At 40.8% G+C, this 18799-nt stretch overlaps 1 protein-coding gene across 1 annotated transcript in view; it reads left to right on the forward strand.

Annotated features, from left to right (window-relative positions):
- The window catches only part of zswim5 (zinc finger, SWIM-type containing 5), a 67574-nt gene extending 52064 nt beyond the window's left edge, over window positions 1-15510 (forward strand). The window contains exons 6-16 of the mRNA XM_038718772.1: window positions 1258-1434; window positions 1610-1786; window positions 2561-2707; window positions 2809-2946; window positions 5831-5982; window positions 6911-7013; window positions 7750-7885; window positions 8673-8830; window positions 8941-9104; window positions 9690-9771; window positions 10151-15510. Of these exons, the coding sequence (XP_038574700.1) occupies window positions 1258-1434; window positions 1610-1786; window positions 2561-2707; window positions 2809-2946; window positions 5831-5982; window positions 6911-7013; window positions 7750-7885; window positions 8673-8830; window positions 8941-9104; window positions 9690-9771; window positions 10151-11013 (2297 nt within the window). The 3' untranslated portion in view covers window positions 11014-15510. The remainder of the gene's footprint in view (window positions 1-1257; window positions 1435-1609; window positions 1787-2560; window positions 2708-2808; window positions 2947-5830; window positions 5983-6910; window positions 7014-7749; window positions 7886-8672; window positions 8831-8940; window positions 9105-9689; window positions 9772-10150) is intronic.
- The last annotated feature ends 3289 nt before the right edge of the window (window positions 15511-18799 follow it).

Raw genomic sequence — 18799 nt, forward strand, 5'->3', positions numbered from 1 at the left:
TGACTCAGCTCGAGGTGTGTGTACGTAGAGCAGGTGTGTTTAGTGTGGTGAAGTTAGTGAAAAAGGCCACCAAAGCTGCCTGTTATTACCAATATTATTTTGATTTATTCAATACAACAACTCTGGCTTTTATAAATGACTGAGGCAAACGCTTTCATTTATGGAATTCAGAATAGCTGTTAGCTGACTTTTTCTTGGTCTGTGTAGAGTCAGTGTTGCAGGTCAAAAGTGTTTTATAGTCATGACTGTTGACCTATGATTTTGTAAAACATTCAGAGGTATTACCCAGATGTTATGGCACAGCTTTGATCATTTTCAGTGCAGTTTCAGAAACAAAAAGTAGCATTCTTCAACCAGGCAGAAAAAGACGATGACTAAATGCTGTCTTTAACAGATTGACAGACTGTATTATCTTTTTAGAATTATGTTTGTGACTTTTCTAGAGTAATAGATGCATTGTTCAGTTGATGAAATATCCAAAGGAAGGTGAAAGTTCAAAAGTTACCAAAAGCGCCTCTTAAATGAGCTTGTTTTGTTCAACCGTACGTCGCAAGGATATTCCATTTACTATAATGTGTTACAGAGAAAAGCATCACATCTGAGAAGCAGGAACAAGGGATGTTAATGATTAACCTGTTATCAAAACTCAAAATTTTCTGTCAGACAACAAATTAATTAATCGACATGTAACTTTTTCTCCTGGAGGGGTTTAAAGCTTTTATTGTATGGATTACAGGATTTGCTTTTAATGTGTGAAATAAAGTTTGTTTGTTTTTTGTATATGGGGGAAAAAAAGGTATATTGATGCATTTATTATTAGTTTTATTAATTGTGCATATAGGGATTCAGCCTAAAAGTGTTTTCCTTGTAACCATTTTGAGAGATTTCTGTGAAAGCACCTAATGAAGAGATGTTAACAAGAATAAATCCAGACCTTTATTACCTTTTTTTTAAAGATTTCAATAAGTTTTTAGGAATGGCAGCATTGTGAGGTTTCTCTTGTTGGCGCAAGGAAATGTGAAGTGGCGATACTTACTTTCCTTTTACAAATAATGATTTATAAAGGCCCTGAGTTTCTGAGGAAAAGAAAAGAAAGCACTAAAGAGTCTTTTTGTAGCACTTAGAGAATTCAAACAGCTCTCATCATGGCTGACACTCTCCAGGTCAATTCTTTTAGTTAGAACCACACTCTTAAACAGCACTCCAGAGCCTCTGCTGCCTTTGTAGCCTGACCTCTGACCACCATCCTTTCCCTAGGTGCGTTGTGGGTATGCGTGGTGCTAAACCCCCACTGTAAAAGCGAGGAGAAGAGCAGCTGGCTGAAGCAGCTGAAGAAATGGGGCGACATGGATGTCTGCCCGCTGGAGGACGGCAACTACGGCAGCGAGCTTCCAAACATCACCAACGCTCTACCGCAGAGCAACCTGGCACAGGGTCAGCACCAGCACACGCACACACACACACACACACACACACACACACTGTGTAATTCAAACATGAATACACACCAGATTTAATCTGAACTTGAATGTTGTGACTCCTGGACAGATAAGATCATGGGACAACATGACACTATCACTGACCCTGCGGGTGTGTGCTGTTTTCTCAGACTCTCTGTCCAGGCCGAGGAGGACGGTGTTCAGCCGGGCAGTCGAGGCCTGCGACCTCCACTGGCAGGACAGTCACCTCCAGAGGATCATCAGTAGTGACCACTACATGTCTCCATCCTACCAGAGAGAGGGCGAGAGCCTGCTGTTCAACCCACAGGGCCTGCCCCTCTGGCTAGGTGAGCACACACTCATATACACACATACACTAGCTCTATGAAGTCATAGTGGGATTATTTTACTCCTCAGAAAGTCAACTTTTTTATTTCAACTAGTTCTGTGTGAAAATACCTCAATGTCGCTGAAAGTGGAACATTTATTATTTGCACGTTTCTAGGAACAGTAGTTGTATTTACCTACTGCATCATTTGCACTCTGCAATGTACAAGTGCTCACATCTATTATGATTTATTTAGTCAAATAATTAGTTTATTTAAGCCACAACTGTGCACTAAGCAACACACAGTGCACACTTTCTGCATTATGACAAAATTAAGTTTCAGGAGGAACAACAGTGTTTCTGTGGCATTTCTATTTACTCTCAATCTCTTAATTCCACCGAAAGCCAACACACACACTCACACACACACAGTAATTCTGCTGATATTGAGGCCAGTATCTGCAGTAAGCAGCTTCCAGCTAAGATCTGTCAGATTCTGCAACTTAAGCCAGCTATCAGACGCACGCTGGTGTTCTGCTGAGACTGCACTGTGTGTGTGTGTGTGTGTGTGTGTGTGTGTGTGTGTGCACGCCATTACTGACTACATCAAATGTCCCACAGTGTGTGTGTTTGTGAGTCTGTTTGCAGGAGAGTGAGTGGAAAAGTTGTGTATATTAAGAGTGTATAGCAAAACAATTCTTTGTGGGGGGGCACATGAATTATTTCATTCACTTCAGTTCATGTATGTGTGAAGCTGCCCTGAACCCACCTTCTCTCTCTGACGACCACACAGACCACGTCCCGACGGCATGCGCTCGTGTTGACGCTCTGCGTTCCCACGGTTACTCCAGGGAAGCCCTGCGATTGGCCGTCGCCATCATCAACACGCTCCGCCTCCAACAGCAGAGACAGATGGACATCTACAAACACCAAAAGAAAGGTAAAACACACGCACGTATAGAGCAGTTTGTGTTCTGGAGCGAGGGTAGTATCTGGATGGATCATTTGAACAATTTTTATCCTGCTTTCTTCCTCTCTCAGAGCTTCTCCAGAGGGGCGTGACTTCCACCACCAACCTGGAAGGCTGGGTGGGTCATCCCTTAGACCCGATTGGCTGTCTGTTTACCACGCTCACTGAAACCTGCCGTGTGGACGACGACAACACCATGGACACCGGAGGTACGAAAACAAAGAGATGGTTCTGTTTCTCCTTTTTTTTATTATTTTTTTTTTTTTTAAGTGTTCTCTTTATAGAGATTCTAATAACAAATCAGCACGACTCTCACTCCAAATTCAACGGTTTGCAATATGTTTTTTTTCACATTACATTAAATGGTAGACATTTTGACACTGCTCTTTACTATGGTGACATGGCGAGCAAAGCTGAGAATAACCTTCACTTCCCATGTTGCCTCCGTTATGGGCAGCCATTAGTCAAGAGTGCTGGTCAGAGCTGCAGCAACATGATAGTAGGAAAGGACACGTAGAAATACTTATGTTACAAGCGTGTTTATTGGTAAACTAAAACAGAGTGCTGAAACCTTGAGTCATATCATAAAATAATGGCTAACAATTCTGATAATCAATCATTTGTTTAAGTCATTTGACAGTCAACAAGACTAAGAGCCATGCTAGCAGCTCTGTGTGGCTGCACTTAAGCATAGGAATGACAATGCAAACATGCTTATATTTAACAGGTATAATTTTTACTATATACGCTATCTTAGTTTAGCTTGTTAGCATGTTCATTTTTGCTAATTGGCACTAAACACTGTACAGCTGAGGCTGATGAGAATAGCATTAGCTTTGCAGGTATTTGGTCAACAACCCAAAGAGTCAAGGATTAATTAATGTAGCTTCTCAGATGTGAGGATTGTGAACTCAAGCCATTTGAATGTTACGATGGATTCTGAGAAATGGGGCATTTTTAACATTTTCAGACAATTTCTTCAAAAAATTTGAACACATTAATTGAAAAAGTTGTCGAAAGTGAATAAAAATGGTAGTTGCAGCCACACTAATGCATATATTAAGATCACACTCACTCTGCGTGTCCTCTGTTTAGTCTGGTACACAATCATTGCTGTGATTGTAAGCTAACCTTCTGTCCACTGAACCTACAAAGTAAGATAAAGACTTAATATGTACTCCAGCAAAATGTACACCCAACCATAAATCTCCTCTCAGACTTGTCACACAATACATTAGTGAAAGAGCTTATTTGCCAAACACAGAGTATAATTCCTGGCACACTTCACCAGCTGATGCGGTGTAATCCTGCAGCAGAGGTGAAGAGACAACAGATCCCATGTTCTTGTATCAGGACCGGGCACTATTGTGCTGCAGACAGCCATAAACCAGCAGTGCATGAATGGATCGGGCTGGAACACCCTGCTCATTTAGACCACACTCCTTTTGTGTGTGTGTGTGTTTGTGTGGTATGTATAGAATCCATCACCATTTGCATTTCTCACCCTGCGCAGAGCTGCTTTTTTTTGCACCAGTGGGCATTGCAACAGAGCAGAAAAAGGGTTGGGTTTTCCCATTGTTACCAGGCCACAGGGAACTATTGTTAATTCAAACAATGCTTACCACTGGCACACTCATTGGTATATATGTGTGTGTGGTAGAGATGGAGAGAATGTTTGTTTTTTTGTATGTTGTTTTGGGAATTTGATTAGACCGGTATGAGTATTTTGCATGCATGTGTGTGTATAGCCTGGTCGCCATACTTTATCTCCCTCTGGAAGACAGCTGGGAACATCTGTTACAACAGGGACGGATCTAGACTATGTGTCAACCAATCAAAGTTCAGATTTTTCTCTGGTGTTTTCAAATCAACCAATCAACCAACAGCCCATGGATTAAAAAAAACTCAAATGAGTTAGCACTGGGGTTAAGTCTGTAAAATCAGTTTCCACTTTTCCCTAGATCCCCCCCCCCCCCCCCCCCCCCACACACACACACACACACACACACACACACACATCAGTGGAATAAACAGGATTGAGGGGATCTATTGCTGAGAGGGGGTTTAAGCAGAATGATGGGGTGGAGGAGCAAGAGAGAACAAATGGGCACCAATCAACAGCTGAGGCTCTCATGGCATCTGTTCTCAGTTATGGCCGTCGAACATTTGGTGTAGGCTTAGCGGCCATCTTGGATTAGGGATCACAATGTACCATCAATTCATAAAATGTTACGTATGTTAAAGTTAAATTTTCTCTGAGAGATTTAGGTTATTTGACATGCTAGCTTAAGTTTTCACTAAGCGATAAAGGTATAGCCTTGGTTGTTTGTTTTGTTTTTCAAGTATGTCTTAATATACGCATTTCTGTGCCCATTCTGGCCCTGAAGCAAACTTCCAAAGTGAACCACACTGTAATGAATGGAAAAACCCCACAGTCCTTGATTATTGCCAGAATGCAGATATGCTAATATAAGGCTTCAGCAGTCTGAGTTAGGCAAATGAAATGGCTACCACACAGTGACTGACAGTTCCTTAAAACTAGATTTTTTTTTTCCTATTTAGATTACAATTGAGCTCAAACTTGCATTTAATAAAACAGAAGCCCTGAAGCAGCTGGGACTGAACATTTTACTTTTGTTCTTGCATGCATAACATTACGGGGGAATATCAGAGTCTCCTTCCAAGCAAACTCCTAAATAAAAGCACAAATCAAACTACTTTTATAATGATTGGGCCACTTCATTGGGGAATTTTGTGGCTCACAATGGTGCAGTGAAGCTGCTATGGGATGACTTCATGGCCAGTACAGACATGAAGATTGATTATAGTGACCTAAACACTGCACATATGGGCATGGGAGTATTGTATTAAGATAGACTTGAAAAAAAATCAGAACTCTTCTCTTATGAATGTGTCTGGTAAATCCCCTGCTTTTTTGTAGTCTCGAACACATCCTTGATTCTTTGTTTCATCTGTTTGGCTCACTTCCTATACAACCAGTGGTGACAACATTAATGAATTAAATGTTTGAAACCAAAATAATCCCCCACACAGAGCCCAAAACACTAAAGAGTTGAATTTCTGTCTTTTCAGAGGGTGACGCCAGGCCTCCGGTCTACCACCACGTACCAGTGTGGGGCAGTCCTGATGGAGGGGAGTCCTACCTGACTTTGGCCTTAGAGGTGGCTCTGATGGGTATGGGCCAGCAGAGGATAATGCCCGAAGGCCTGTACGCTCAGGATAAGGTATGGTAGTCCTAAAATATGCACTGTCACATGATTCATTTGTAGTAATAATATATACATTTGAACATAATCAAGAACTCGGATGATAAACTGATTTAAGCCATAGTCATAGTGAATACAATAATGCTAGGCTGCTTGCAATGTGTAACTAAACTGCATTTTTGGTTTGAATTTGCCTGGTGTAGACAATGTTGCCATGATAGAAAAGCACTATAATTAAACGTCTGTGTGAAGTAATTGCCATGCAAAAAAGAGAGAAAAGGTCACAGCATTTTGTTTCCTGAAAAACAAGCAGAAAGTCAGTGTACTTATGTTCATATTGAATTAGAACAAATCCAAGGGACATTTCTTTGTGTGAACGGTAATCTGCTTTAAAGTGCTTAAAATGGCCGCCATAGACCCTTCTTAATGTCAACAATATTAATGTTTTAGGCAAGGCAAGTTTATTTGTATAGTGGCAACAACAACAAAGCATTTCAAAGTGCTTTACAAAAGACATAAAGCTGCTAAGATATAAAGGAAACACAGGCAATATAAAAAGACAATACAAAAAGACACACATTATTGGATTTATAAATTTAGGTTTTTATAAATTTTCGTAAGGACCTGTTAATGGTGAAATAAAATCAGTCTCTGTCATGTGTACTGTACGTGTAGATACACGCAGATGCAAGAGTGAGAGGTATTAAAGCACCCTGCTGGTCCTCAAGCTCAAAATCTTCTTAAAAGGCATTTAAACTCCAAAGTGCTAAGTTATTTTCTCTTATCTTACAGTCATAAATCATGAGTTTCAACCTGCTGCATAGATTTTCTTGAACCAATTCTAACATTTGTTTCATCTTCAGATCATTTTAGCCCATTTTTAGCTCATAACTTAACTGAACATTTACTCACAGTGAATAAAATGTGAGTTGTGAATATGTTCTAGGTGTGTCGTAACGAGGAGCAGATTGTTGCAAAACTTCAAGAACTGGAGCTGGACGATCTGCTGGTTCAGACTCTTCGGAAACAGGCCATACAGCTACTAGAAGGTACAACAACAACATCTGTTGGAGTTTGCCAGATATTGTAATTGTTGTTGTTTTTTATATTTATTACATTCAGATTAGACTATTTCAGACATTTACACCTTAAAAGAAATCAGTACCTTTTAATTATTACTGATTTGTTAGTAGATTTTGGTAAAACGGGTGGTCCCGAAGGCTAGACCGGTCATGAGTCATTCTGACCACGTTCTTAGTCAGGAATTCAGTTTAATGCTCAGGATGGAGCAACCTCGCCAGATAACAGATAAAGAGAACAGAACAGACAAATTATTTTATTTTAAATACTGCTGACAGCGGCAGTTAGACATGTGCCAGGCACTGTAAACCTCTGTAATTATTGATTGATTATTTATTATCTATTTATTTATTTTCTTGAATTAAGGTCCCTGCTTGGTCCCTACATTGTGTATTCGCTGTCTTGCTCTGGTGCCCAAATGCTTATGTTATCATTAACAGGGTTTGTGAATGTTTGATTGATTGTAGTTGTTGTTGTTTTTGTCATTTTCAATATAACTGGCAGACTAAAACGGAATTGTCCTATGGGGATAAATAAAGTAGTTTGAATTGATTATGATTATTATTAACAGAATTTCCCTATATAAAGTAGTTTGACCTGTAGTGTTCATTTACCTGAGTCAGAGTTATATCCAGGTTGTGCCTCATGCATGATTTACACTGTTTAGAAGAAAAATTAACCTCACTTTATTTTGTCTTGGTCCAGCTGGTCCGTTCAGCGGTCTAGGTGAGGTCATCCACAGGGAGAGTGTTCCCATGCACACCTTCGCCAAGTACCTCTTTTCTGCCCTGCTGCCACATGACACAGACCTGGCATATAAGGTGGCTCTCCGTGCCATGAGGTCAGTTTCCCAGTTCAGTGCAGTGTTAAAGAGCTATAGATTAAAATTGATATGTGATGCATATTTAAAAATTAATAAATACTGGGTGTCATTTTTAAATGATTTGTGACACTGGAAGAGGAAACACGTGAGACCACCCACAGCCTCTGTCTTAAGAGATGGGGTTAGTTACAGTCTTTGACAGTGTGACAGGAGATAATTGATCTTTGGTCATTTTGTAGCCTGTAGCATGACGTAATGCTAAAAGGCCTCGCTGTTCTGGCCTAAGAGGGTACTGTCATTGTTTGTGTTACTGTGTGCTGTTGGTTGTCTGTCATGTACAGTGCTGTGAAAATGAAAAAGTCTAGTATTGGTGCTACTGAATTGTAGTGCATTACACTAAGAGATATTTCAAAAATTTTGTCTACTCTCGCTGATATGCTTCAAAACCATTTTTATAAATGTTTTTAAACAAAAACTGAACATTCATGACGATAAGAGGTTATCTAGGTATACTTAAGAAACTGTAAACTGTGAGTGTTGACAGGTAGTAGAAGCTTCCAAGCATTCCTGGTGATGGTCTAATTTTTTTAGGTATTTATACTAATATGTCTTAATTAATAGCTGTAGTATCTACAAAGCAGCTGACTTTTAGAGTATATGTTAGCATAGATGGGGATTTTTGTTGTGCAAATTTCATTTTAAAATGTATCCTAGATTTAATTTTAATTGGCCTTAATCTTTGATGAAAACTAAACACATGATGCAAAAAGTCTGTTGCAAAACGAATGTTGTGTGTTCCTTTCAGGCTGCCGGTACTGGAGTCCTCAGCAGGCTCCGGGGACGTTGGCCATCCTCACCATGGCATCTCTATAGTTCCAAGTAGATACCCGCGCTGGTTCACACTTGGGCACCTGGAGTCACAGCAGTGTGAGCTGGCCTCCACCATGCTCACTGCTGCTAAAGGTAGCAGGAATCATAGTAGAATGTGGAAAATGCCCCTTCTGATGTTTCTGTTCGTGCTTGTTAATAAAGTTTTTTGTGGGGGTTTTTTGTGTTTTTTTTTTTGCCTGCAGGTGACATGCTGAGGTTGCGGACGGTGCTGGAGGCCATACAGAAAAACATCCACTCCTCTTCCTTAATCTTCAAGCTGGCCCAGGATGCATTTAAAATAGCCACACCCGCAGACAACCCACCTGACATAACTCTGCTCAACGTAGCACTGGAGCTAGGACTGCAGGTACTGTGTGTGTGTGTATGTGTGTGTGTGTGAGAGCAGGCGTATATATGAGGGCAAGTCAGTAAATTTTCATAAATCAGTTCACCACAAAAAAAAAAAATTCAGCACTGGTCACCAGTCAAAACATGCAGCAGTTTCCTTGAACTGTTGATTTCTGCAGGTCTCCTCAGCCTCACTACAAATTAACAGAGAAAACATCACACAGCATCTTACCGATGTTGATGAGAAGAAACCACATAATTAGGCCTTTTGGGTTCCACTGTAAACACAGAAAAACTCTTCAGATGATCAAGGCTACAGTGGCTTCACCCGCCTCTTTCTGCTGAATTCCCGTCAGCAAACCTGCTAAATAAGTGCTCCAAATGGAAGGGTCATAATTAGTCATCTGTGTAATTATGAACACATTTTGGATACATCTGTCATCACTGGAGACATGTGGTGTTGTACTAACTGTTAAGCTATGAAAATCACACATTTCCTTTTAGACAAACTGATGTAATGTAATACGTTTAATGCATTCTTATTCCCTTTTGTACAAAGCAGCAGGATCAGGAAACTTCATCATCTGCATGTGTGTTTTTGCAGGTGATGAGGATGACTCTGTCCACACTGAACTGGAGAAGGAGAGAGATGGTTCGCTGGCTGGTAACCTGTGCCACAGAAGTCGGTATGTGTGTCTGCAGCAGCATTCTGAACAACTATGTGGATGGTACAGAGATGATGTGGTGTATAGGGGGCTATAGTAATGTAAACCGGAAGAAACAGGAACAAGTCAATATCTCGCTCATAGCCTGCTCAAAAATGACAGGATGAGGAACCGATACGTTAAATTATGATAATAAATAAAATAAAGTTTTATTGAAGTCTGTCAAGCTACATTTCAGAATGAAACGCTGTATGATCATAACTCTTACATAAATGTTCCCTTTTTTCCTCTCCTACCATGTCAATTCTTTCTTTTAACTGTGAATCATACCGGTATCGTAGGATTTACACTCTGACCGCAATAAATGTTAAATCCTGTCTTTCTGTCTTGTCCTCATCAGGTCTGCGGGCGTTGGTGAGCATCCTTCAGAGCTGGTACACTCTCTTCACACCGACCGAGGCCACCAGTATCGTGGCGGCCACCGTCATGTCCCACAACACCATCCTGCGCCTAAGCCTCGACTACCCCCAGCGTGAGGAGCTGGCCAGCTGTGCCAGGACCCTGGCCCTGCAGTGCGCCATGAAGGACCCCCAGAACTGTGCTCTGTCGGCTCTGACGCTCTGCGAGAAGGACCACATCGCCTTCGAGACAGCGTACCAGATTGTGATCGACGCAGCGTCCACCGGTATGACTTACTCCCAGCTGTTTACCATCGCAAGGTACATGGAACACAGAGGATACCCGCTGAGGTCTTTCAAGTTGGCCTCCCTCGCCATGACCCACCTTAACCTGGCTTACAACCAGGACACTCACCCAGCTATAAACGACGTGCTCTGGGCCTGTGCGCTCAGCCACTCTCTGGGCAAAAATGAGCTCGCAGCCATTATCCCCCTGGTGGTGAAGAGCGTGCACTGTGCCACGGTGTTGTCTGACATCCTGCGACGGTGCACCATGACGGCGCCCGGGCTCGCCGGCATTCCCGGGAGAAGGAACTCTGGGAAGCTAATGTCAACAGACAAGGCGCCGTTGCGGCAGCTCCTGGACGCCACTATCTCAGCGTACATCAACACCACGCACTCTCGACTGACGCACATCAGTCCGCGGCACTATGGAGAGTTCATAGAGTTCCTGAGCAAAGCACGGGAGACTTTCCTGCTGGCACAGGACGGCCACATTCAGTTCGCCCAGTTCATAGACAACCTGAAACAGATCTACAAGGGCAAGAAGAAACTCATGATGTTGGTCAGGGAGCGTTTCGGCTGACCTTGCCCCTCCCTCACAGGGACCCTCTTCTTGGGAAGTAGTTAAACTTATTTGTTTTTATTTAAGGTTTTTTGGATTCTTTGTATTTTTACTTCTTTCTGTTGAGCCATTTGTTGACTAAGTTTTTGTCCTGTTTGGTTGTTTTGTTTCTTGAATGTGAACCAGGAAGTGTTCACAGTGCATCGCTCTACTTCATTGAGACTGCAAAAAGGGGGAAATGAAACAACAGCAAAAACAAAGCATTTTTCTCCCCCAACTAATGATAAATCTAGTATGAAAAAGTTAAAAGATTGTGATGGAAAAAGACAAAAGGAACTTTTTTTTTTCAGCGGCACATGACTATTTAAAAACCAAAAGCTTTTGTTGGAAGGGGTACTTACTGTGAGCCAGGAGACACTTTCAGCTTGGGTTAAGACGAAAAAGAAGAAGAGGAAGTGGTTTTCAAAGTGGATGGAACATGTCATTCAAAAAGAAAAAAACCCCACTGAGGTCGAAGCCACACGTAGTGTTACTATCATACCTCGACTGTATTATTTGTCAGCTTTAACTTCTCAGTCAGAAATGGCCTCTTCTTTCATTCAGGGCATCTTAGAGTAGAGAAGGCAGAATACAGAACTACACGTGTGGTCTCTCTTTAGAAGAAGTCTGTAACAAAAGGGTTTTTAAACTTCACTTAAGCCACTCTAGACTAGCTCCTCCCCTCTACACCTGCTGGTCAGTGCTTATCCTTAAGAATAACGTCGGAGGAACAACCATGTTGCTTCACAGAGTGCATGTTTTCAAATCTAGAAGCCTGACAGTGACATGTTTCAGGCTGTAGATGCAGAGTAGTTAAGGCGATGCACACGTGCACATATGTATAAAGTATATCTTGTATGTCCTCCTATAAGCTTATTAATAGTGACAATACAACTGTGATGAACGGAGGGGGTCACATTATTCCCATCTCCAGCGATACCACTGCACTGCTGTACAGCTATTAGTGGCCAAAACCTTTTAAATCGTTAAGACTCCAGCTGTCACCTTTCACATGCTAGGTCAAGATTTAGTCAGTAAGCAATATAAGTCTGTGCTTCATTTTTATCACATAGCGGCATTCATTTCACTTTCTTGTATTCTGTTGGGAAGCTTTGGAACATATTGGGACCTTGGTGATTTCATTTGGTTGTTAACTCTGCCTGGAGCTAAATTCCTTTTCCATCTCAAGACCGTTTGCCAGAAATCAGGAACGTTTGTTTCAAGTTTGTTTCCCAGAACTTTTTCATGAACCCAGAGTGTTAACCCTGTTTTAAAAGCAGAAATCTGTTTCTAAATTTGGTTCTTAGTTCCTACCCCTCTAGCCCTGGAAGCCCATATCGTACTTTTTACCATTTGCGATTCTTAGGGTGACCTGTGCAGGATGTAGCATTGCTGATTGGTCAAACAAGCACAAACCCACAAGGAAACCCAACTCACCCAACTCTGATATTCCCCACAGCTCTACATTTAGCTAAATGTGTTGTTTTTTTCCGGCCTGCAAAATTACCGTTGGTTCAAGTTTTACTGTGCTCATCATCTGTGTTTCCAACCACAGCATATCCAAATTGCTGGAACTGCCATTTTTTGATAAAGGCAAAATGTGTCACTACATACCATTATAAATGGAGCATTGTGGTGCTACAAAGACGCAATGGCCTACAAATCATATTCTACTTGACTGTACACCGGCTGCCTAGCATTGCCTAACAGTAGACAGCAAAATTAGTAGCTAGCTGGTAAACATATTGTAACATTTAACTCATAAAGAGTGAGTGGACACCAAAACAGAGCTAAACGAGCGGGAATATTGGACTTATTTGTTGGCCGGAAACACATCTCCAAACAAATACTAATGTTGCTCCATCTCCGCTAGATGTGTAAATTAGCAACTGTCACCAACACGTTAGCCATTGTCATCTCTAACACTGCTTCCTTGTTGCGCTGCCCCCAAGTGACCAAAACGTCTGTTCATGGTTGTTTAAATTGTGTTTATTGACAAACTACAAAAGAAAAAAGGCTCATATTTAAAACATTTAAGAGCCACCGTAATTGCAGAAATTGCACTTGTCGCCATCATGCTTAACTTCAGTGTTCCTGAATTTTTACATTCCTCCAGTTCTTCGGTCTTGTGATGGAAAAGGGTCGATATTTACTAAAGCTCTTACCTGTGAATGCTACTGGTTGTGGTCATTGGGGACTGTGAGGATGAGTGGCCTTGTCTTAAAAGGGTTGCAGATACACAGTGCAAAACAGAAAATACTGTATGTTTTATGACTTGTCGACCTAATCGTACATATTTGAGACCACATGCCTTGGCACAGGAAGTTGTTTTTTTTCTTTATGCGGGATGTTCATGCTCCCTTTTCTTACCCAGTGGCAAAGTGTTGTTGTTAATGGCAGTATACAGTACAGAAAGAGTTGGACTAATCGTCATAGTACAAGCACTTCACACAAATACCTCTTCAGTACGTTCCTGCCTGCTTCAGCATTTATTTATTGATTGTTTTTGGTAACTTTGTATGACTGAGTAGAAATCGCAGACACACAAAAAGAACACAAGCGAATGAGTCAGCCTGTCGATGGCAGGACATTAAAAGAAAAGGGTATTTGAATGGAGGGACATTTTCTTGTCTGCTTTTACATTCCACGAGAGCTACCTTCACCCACTACCCGGATAGCCAGTCACTACTCTGGGCTTTTTTTTTGATCTGAAGGATCACAGATGGAAGAAGAGAAAAAGGAAAACTGAGCAAAAGAAAGAAAAGAGAGGCTAAACTCAGTTCTCAGGGACATCACTTAAAGAAACAAAACAAAAAGTAGTAGCATTAAGCATTTAAGATATTGTAAATATTAAAGTGTCAATTCAGAAAATTGTAAAGTTATAATTATTTATAATACGTATGTTATGTGTTTGGGTTTTTTTGCTCCTTTATTTTTATCTTTTCTGGCGGGGGTGTACTTAAACTGTTTTGGACGGGGGGGCTTGACAGCGTTTTTTCTAAGGGCAAAGACTTAAAGGCATTTCTCAGGTGCTCCTGTGTACATTTCTTTCAGTTTTGTTTTTGCTATAATAACTATTATTATTTGTACTTTTTTATTTTTTTATTTCTTTGATTTGCAAAGGAAAAAAAAAAAACTGTTCCAAAAGGAAGCGCGTCATTCAGAGTTGAGGAGAATGAAGAAGGCATTCATTTGTAAACAGATACCTACTAAACCTGACTATGCAGAACCACTTCGATGGTCTTGTCACCTCTTAAAGATGCCCCCTAAAACTTAAAAGTGTGGAAGAAGAGACACAGTGGACTGAACCACTATTGGGGGGTGGAGAGGTGGGGGTGGGGGGCAGACAAAGACAAGACCCAGCATGCTTGTATTTGGACAATGCGCAGTAGCCAGCTTGCATACGCTGCAATATGCAGAGGAGGGGGAAAAAATGTAAATGGTGGAAAATGCCTTTCTGACCGATCAATGTACAAAGTTTATTTTTGCTTTACTTTGTTGGTTTTTATTTAATCAGGACTCAAGCCTTTAGTGTCTTCTCAGAGGTGATGTGACGTGTGGCGGCACCACAGTGAGACAGAACAATACACAAATGTTAGAGAGTCTTAAACAGCAACTGTATGAACAAAAGAGACGGCCTGTGGATGACCTTGTGCTCATTCGTCATTATGATAAAAAATTTTTATTGCTTTCTCAATTTCCTTCAGCCTACAAAGCTGGCTGAAGTTCACCTCTTCTATCTCACGACCGTCATTTCTTTATCTAATGTTCAGTTGTTCCTCACCTCGTTCCCTCTCACGTAGGAAGTGGGGGGGGGGGGGGGGGGGGGGGGGGTTGAAAGCAATGCATCAATTTGTCAGTGACCAGCTTTCTGTGCAGCCACTTAATATGAGGATAAAAAGTGGTGGAATTCATTTCTTGGCTGCTACGTTAGCATGACAAGGCTGTTTTCCTGAATCACAGATGAGAGAGGGATATTATTTTACCACTTTCTTAACAGCTGCCTTGATGTGATTCATTAACTAACAACATTACAACAACTTTCCTCCCTCTAACTTGAGCTCTATTTTTCAGTCTGTGTTATCTGGATCAGCAAGTTCCTGATGTTTTCTATCTTTCTTTCTTTTGTAGGAGAGTACTATTTGCTGGTAGGATCTAGTTTTTACCTACTGTTTCCCAGTTTGTTTTGTTTTTGATTCTCTCTAACTTAAGGGAAAATTGAAAGTGTTTGTTGCCTCTTTGTGCTACTGATTATGAAAAGGTATTTCCAGTATTTGTTGCCACAGAAGTATGATAGCTTATCATCAACATTTGTTCTTTTTTTTTAATTTGTAATTTTTTTTTGGTGCAACTTCTTGAGCTACTGTCTATAAAGCGAGAATTTATTACTATTTATGTAACGCTACTACCATTTTATATTGATTTGTGTTGGAATCTCAGTGCTTTTCTATGAATAAAGTGTGAAACACGTTACAAGGACTTCTTTTTTATATTTGTGTTGCATTATTTTGGAAATTATATTCACTGTGTGGTATCGGACCTCTAAGCAGTGATTGAAAGTTACTAAGGACATTTACTTAAATACTGTTTCGCTTAAATTTTGTGCTACTTGACTAAAGTATTTAAATCGTATGTGTTAGACCGATTCGTAACTATATTTTAGAGCAAATAGTTGTACTTTTTACTCCACTTTCACTTTTTTTAACATATCAAAAAAATTTAAAATGATACCAACAAGTTATTAACAACACATACTAATACATAGCCTAAACAAAAGCTGTTATAGAATTGATGTTGTCCAATTCATTCATGTTGCCTCTGTGTGACACGTTTTTTGTGTCCGCAAACTTTTTTGCATCTGTGATGTGAAATCCAAGATGCTTCATCACATTACTTCTCTTGTTGTTACGATTTATCAGCACCGCTCACTAGTTTTGCTTTGGCATCGACACCAACAATAGCCTTATTTACTGGGTTAGACAAGACATTTTAAGACTGCCCTCCGCTAAAGTACGAGGCACAGCCTGTCATAGCAGATAGAATATTTCATTTCAAACCATAATTCGCGGTTCAAGTAATAAGCAGCAGCCCTACTATTTATCAGTTATAGTACCTTTTTAAATTAATGTTTTACATACATAATGCCATCCCTCCTATCGTAACACTACACTCTCTAAGTCAAGTGCTGGGATCCTGGGAATGCAGCAACTGCGCTAAAAACAAGTCGTGAGGGCAAGAAGCATGAAAACAGTGGTTAAACTTTGACCCACATTTGCTTCCGCGCAAAGACACCTTTTCTATGCAGTCATGGATTATTGATATTTTGCGTGCTCTAGAGTGCAGTTTACCTCCAAATAATGTGGTTAGATAAACTTGCTAGTCTGATTGTCTTAGATTTCAGCAGTTACTTTTTTAAGTACAATATTATCATGCCCCTTAAAAATTATGAGAATAAGACTTAAGTTTTATGTAATTGTGTGAAATGATCCTATAAGGCGTGAGAAATAATAATAACAGAATGTTTAAATCTCTGAACACTCTGAAAGGAGCCAATCTGAACTTGCACATGTGTACTGTTACTGTCAATGCTTTTGTACTTATGTAAAATATTGTATGTAGGATTTTTAAATGTAATGTAGTGTATGTACAGCATATGAGAATATTTAATTGAATGATCTATGTAAATAATTAGTTTTTTCTGGTAAAATAAAAAACTGTACTATAAAGCTCATATGAGACATGATAATGTATAGCGCAAAAAAACATCAAGTAATTTGGTAACAGGAGACACAAAGGAACACACTGAACCTTCGGCAAATAGGCTCTCCTACTTTCTGTATAACCATTTCAACTTTAAGTCTTGTAGTAGGCATATTAATATGTGTATCAGTGTGCACTGTACCTGTTCACCTGCATATGTTGTAGATCTGTAATATCTCAGGAGGGCTTTCTCACAACAATACATGGATAAAAGATTTTGCAAACAAACTGTATTCCAGCTGGTGTGGCACAATCCTGCGTCGGTGATAAATGAAGCACATGGAGGCTGATGCAGGTCCATCAATCTTTCAGTCATTTGTCTCTTATCAGAATATTTTTATTCTTTCCCTCCTCTTCTCCTTCCCTGCTTCATCCTCATTCATTAGAGATTTCTGCAAAGACACACGAGCAGACAATCAGAAGTGCTACGTGTGCTCGTGGCTCTGTATGTGTGTGTGTGTGTGTAAATCTAGATTGATTGGCTGATGGTAAATGAGCTGATTTATATTAATTATCCAGACAGATAGATGGAGAAGCGCTCTCTCTCTCTCTCTCTCCTAATCAATCCAGCTGTCTATATAGACCACGTAACGGCTTGTTTTACTCGCTCTAAATGCATGTAACTGCAGTGATTGTGTATTATATGGGCACTGTGCACTGCTAAACTCGAGTGACCCACACTCCATACTGTGCCTGAACGCACACAGACAAAGGACCAAAGCTGCTGCTGCTGCTGCTCTGCTGACATCCTGCTCAGATACAACCCTCCACCATTAATGTCTTCCAGAAGATACAGTCCCCATAATTAAAGCATATTGTGTCTCTCCCCTCTTCACCTCATGGGCACTGCAGAGGTGCCCTTGAGCAAGGCACCGAAGCCCTAACTGCTATGCAACAGCCCCATCGCTCTGACATCGCTCATGTGAATACAGTTAATGCATGTCTGTAAGTCCAGTGTGTGTGTGTGTGTGTGTGTGTGTGTGTGTGTGTGTGTGTGTGTGTGTGTGTGTGTGTAAATAGCAAAAGAAAATGACAATGGAGTGAAAAGATTTATTAATTAGATCAGGTTAGGTTAATAAAGTCCAGGGTGGCGGTCGAGGCAACACATCATACGAACTACTTTTTATGTAGCATAACTCGGCCCTCAGGGACAGCATGAGGAACTCGGACTAGAACGGCTCCAGTAAAGGTAGATAAGGCATCTGATTATGTTTCTTCTTGGATGCCTGTCCAACTGGGAGAGGAACCCTGGTGCAGACTCGACAGAGAGACTACATAAACTTTTTGGCTTGGGAACATCCCAGGATCCCCCAACAACTTGGACCCTGCCAAGTATCAGAAAACAGAAAAGGACATCCAGTAGATGTACACTCACCAGCCATTTCATTAGGCATGTAGATGTGGTCAAGACAACTTGCTGATGTTCAAACTGCCCAAAGTCTCTGAGGAATGTTCCCAACAACTTGTTGAAAGTATGCCATGAAGAATTAATGCAGTTCTGAAGGCAAAAGGGGGTCCAGCCTGGTACTAGTTGTACCTAATAAAGTGGCCGGTGAGTGTAGAACTTCCTTTAAGGCTCCAAGTGTCGTGTTTAGACATTATTACCTTCTTAACAGGCACTAGGGGGCAGTCAGACTAACAGTGAATTAATCAATTAATATTGGAGCGGGGAACCTTCCAGATCTTTGCATTTACAAACCCCTCAAACGCAACCTCCAGCGACTGTGTGAATATTTTTATTGAACAGTCTAAGGTGATGCAAATGAGCGAGACGTGTAGTGTAGGATGTTACCTTTTGGCAGATACTTGGGGTACAAATCACCAGGCTTAACGCGGTGGAATACGAAGTTATCATCAGCAAAGAGGGACAGTCACAGCTGTCAGCATCTGCATTAGGGTGACGCATCTCAAGGTCTCCAGACTAAAGCCAGAGTTTCTGTTTCTCCCTCTGCCTCCCTCCATAATCACTGTGATAATAATGCCTATCAGTCTCTGTCAAAAGGGCTGT

Source organism: Micropterus salmoides, unplaced genomic scaffold (assembly GCF_014851395.1).
Source record: "Micropterus salmoides isolate LMB-PRFRI ecotype aquatic unplaced genomic scaffold, ASM1485139v1 Ms_hic_scaffold_14, whole genome shotgun sequence".
Classification (NCBI taxonomy): domain Eukaryota; kingdom Metazoa; phylum Chordata; class Actinopteri; order Centrarchiformes; family Centrarchidae; genus Micropterus; species Micropterus salmoides.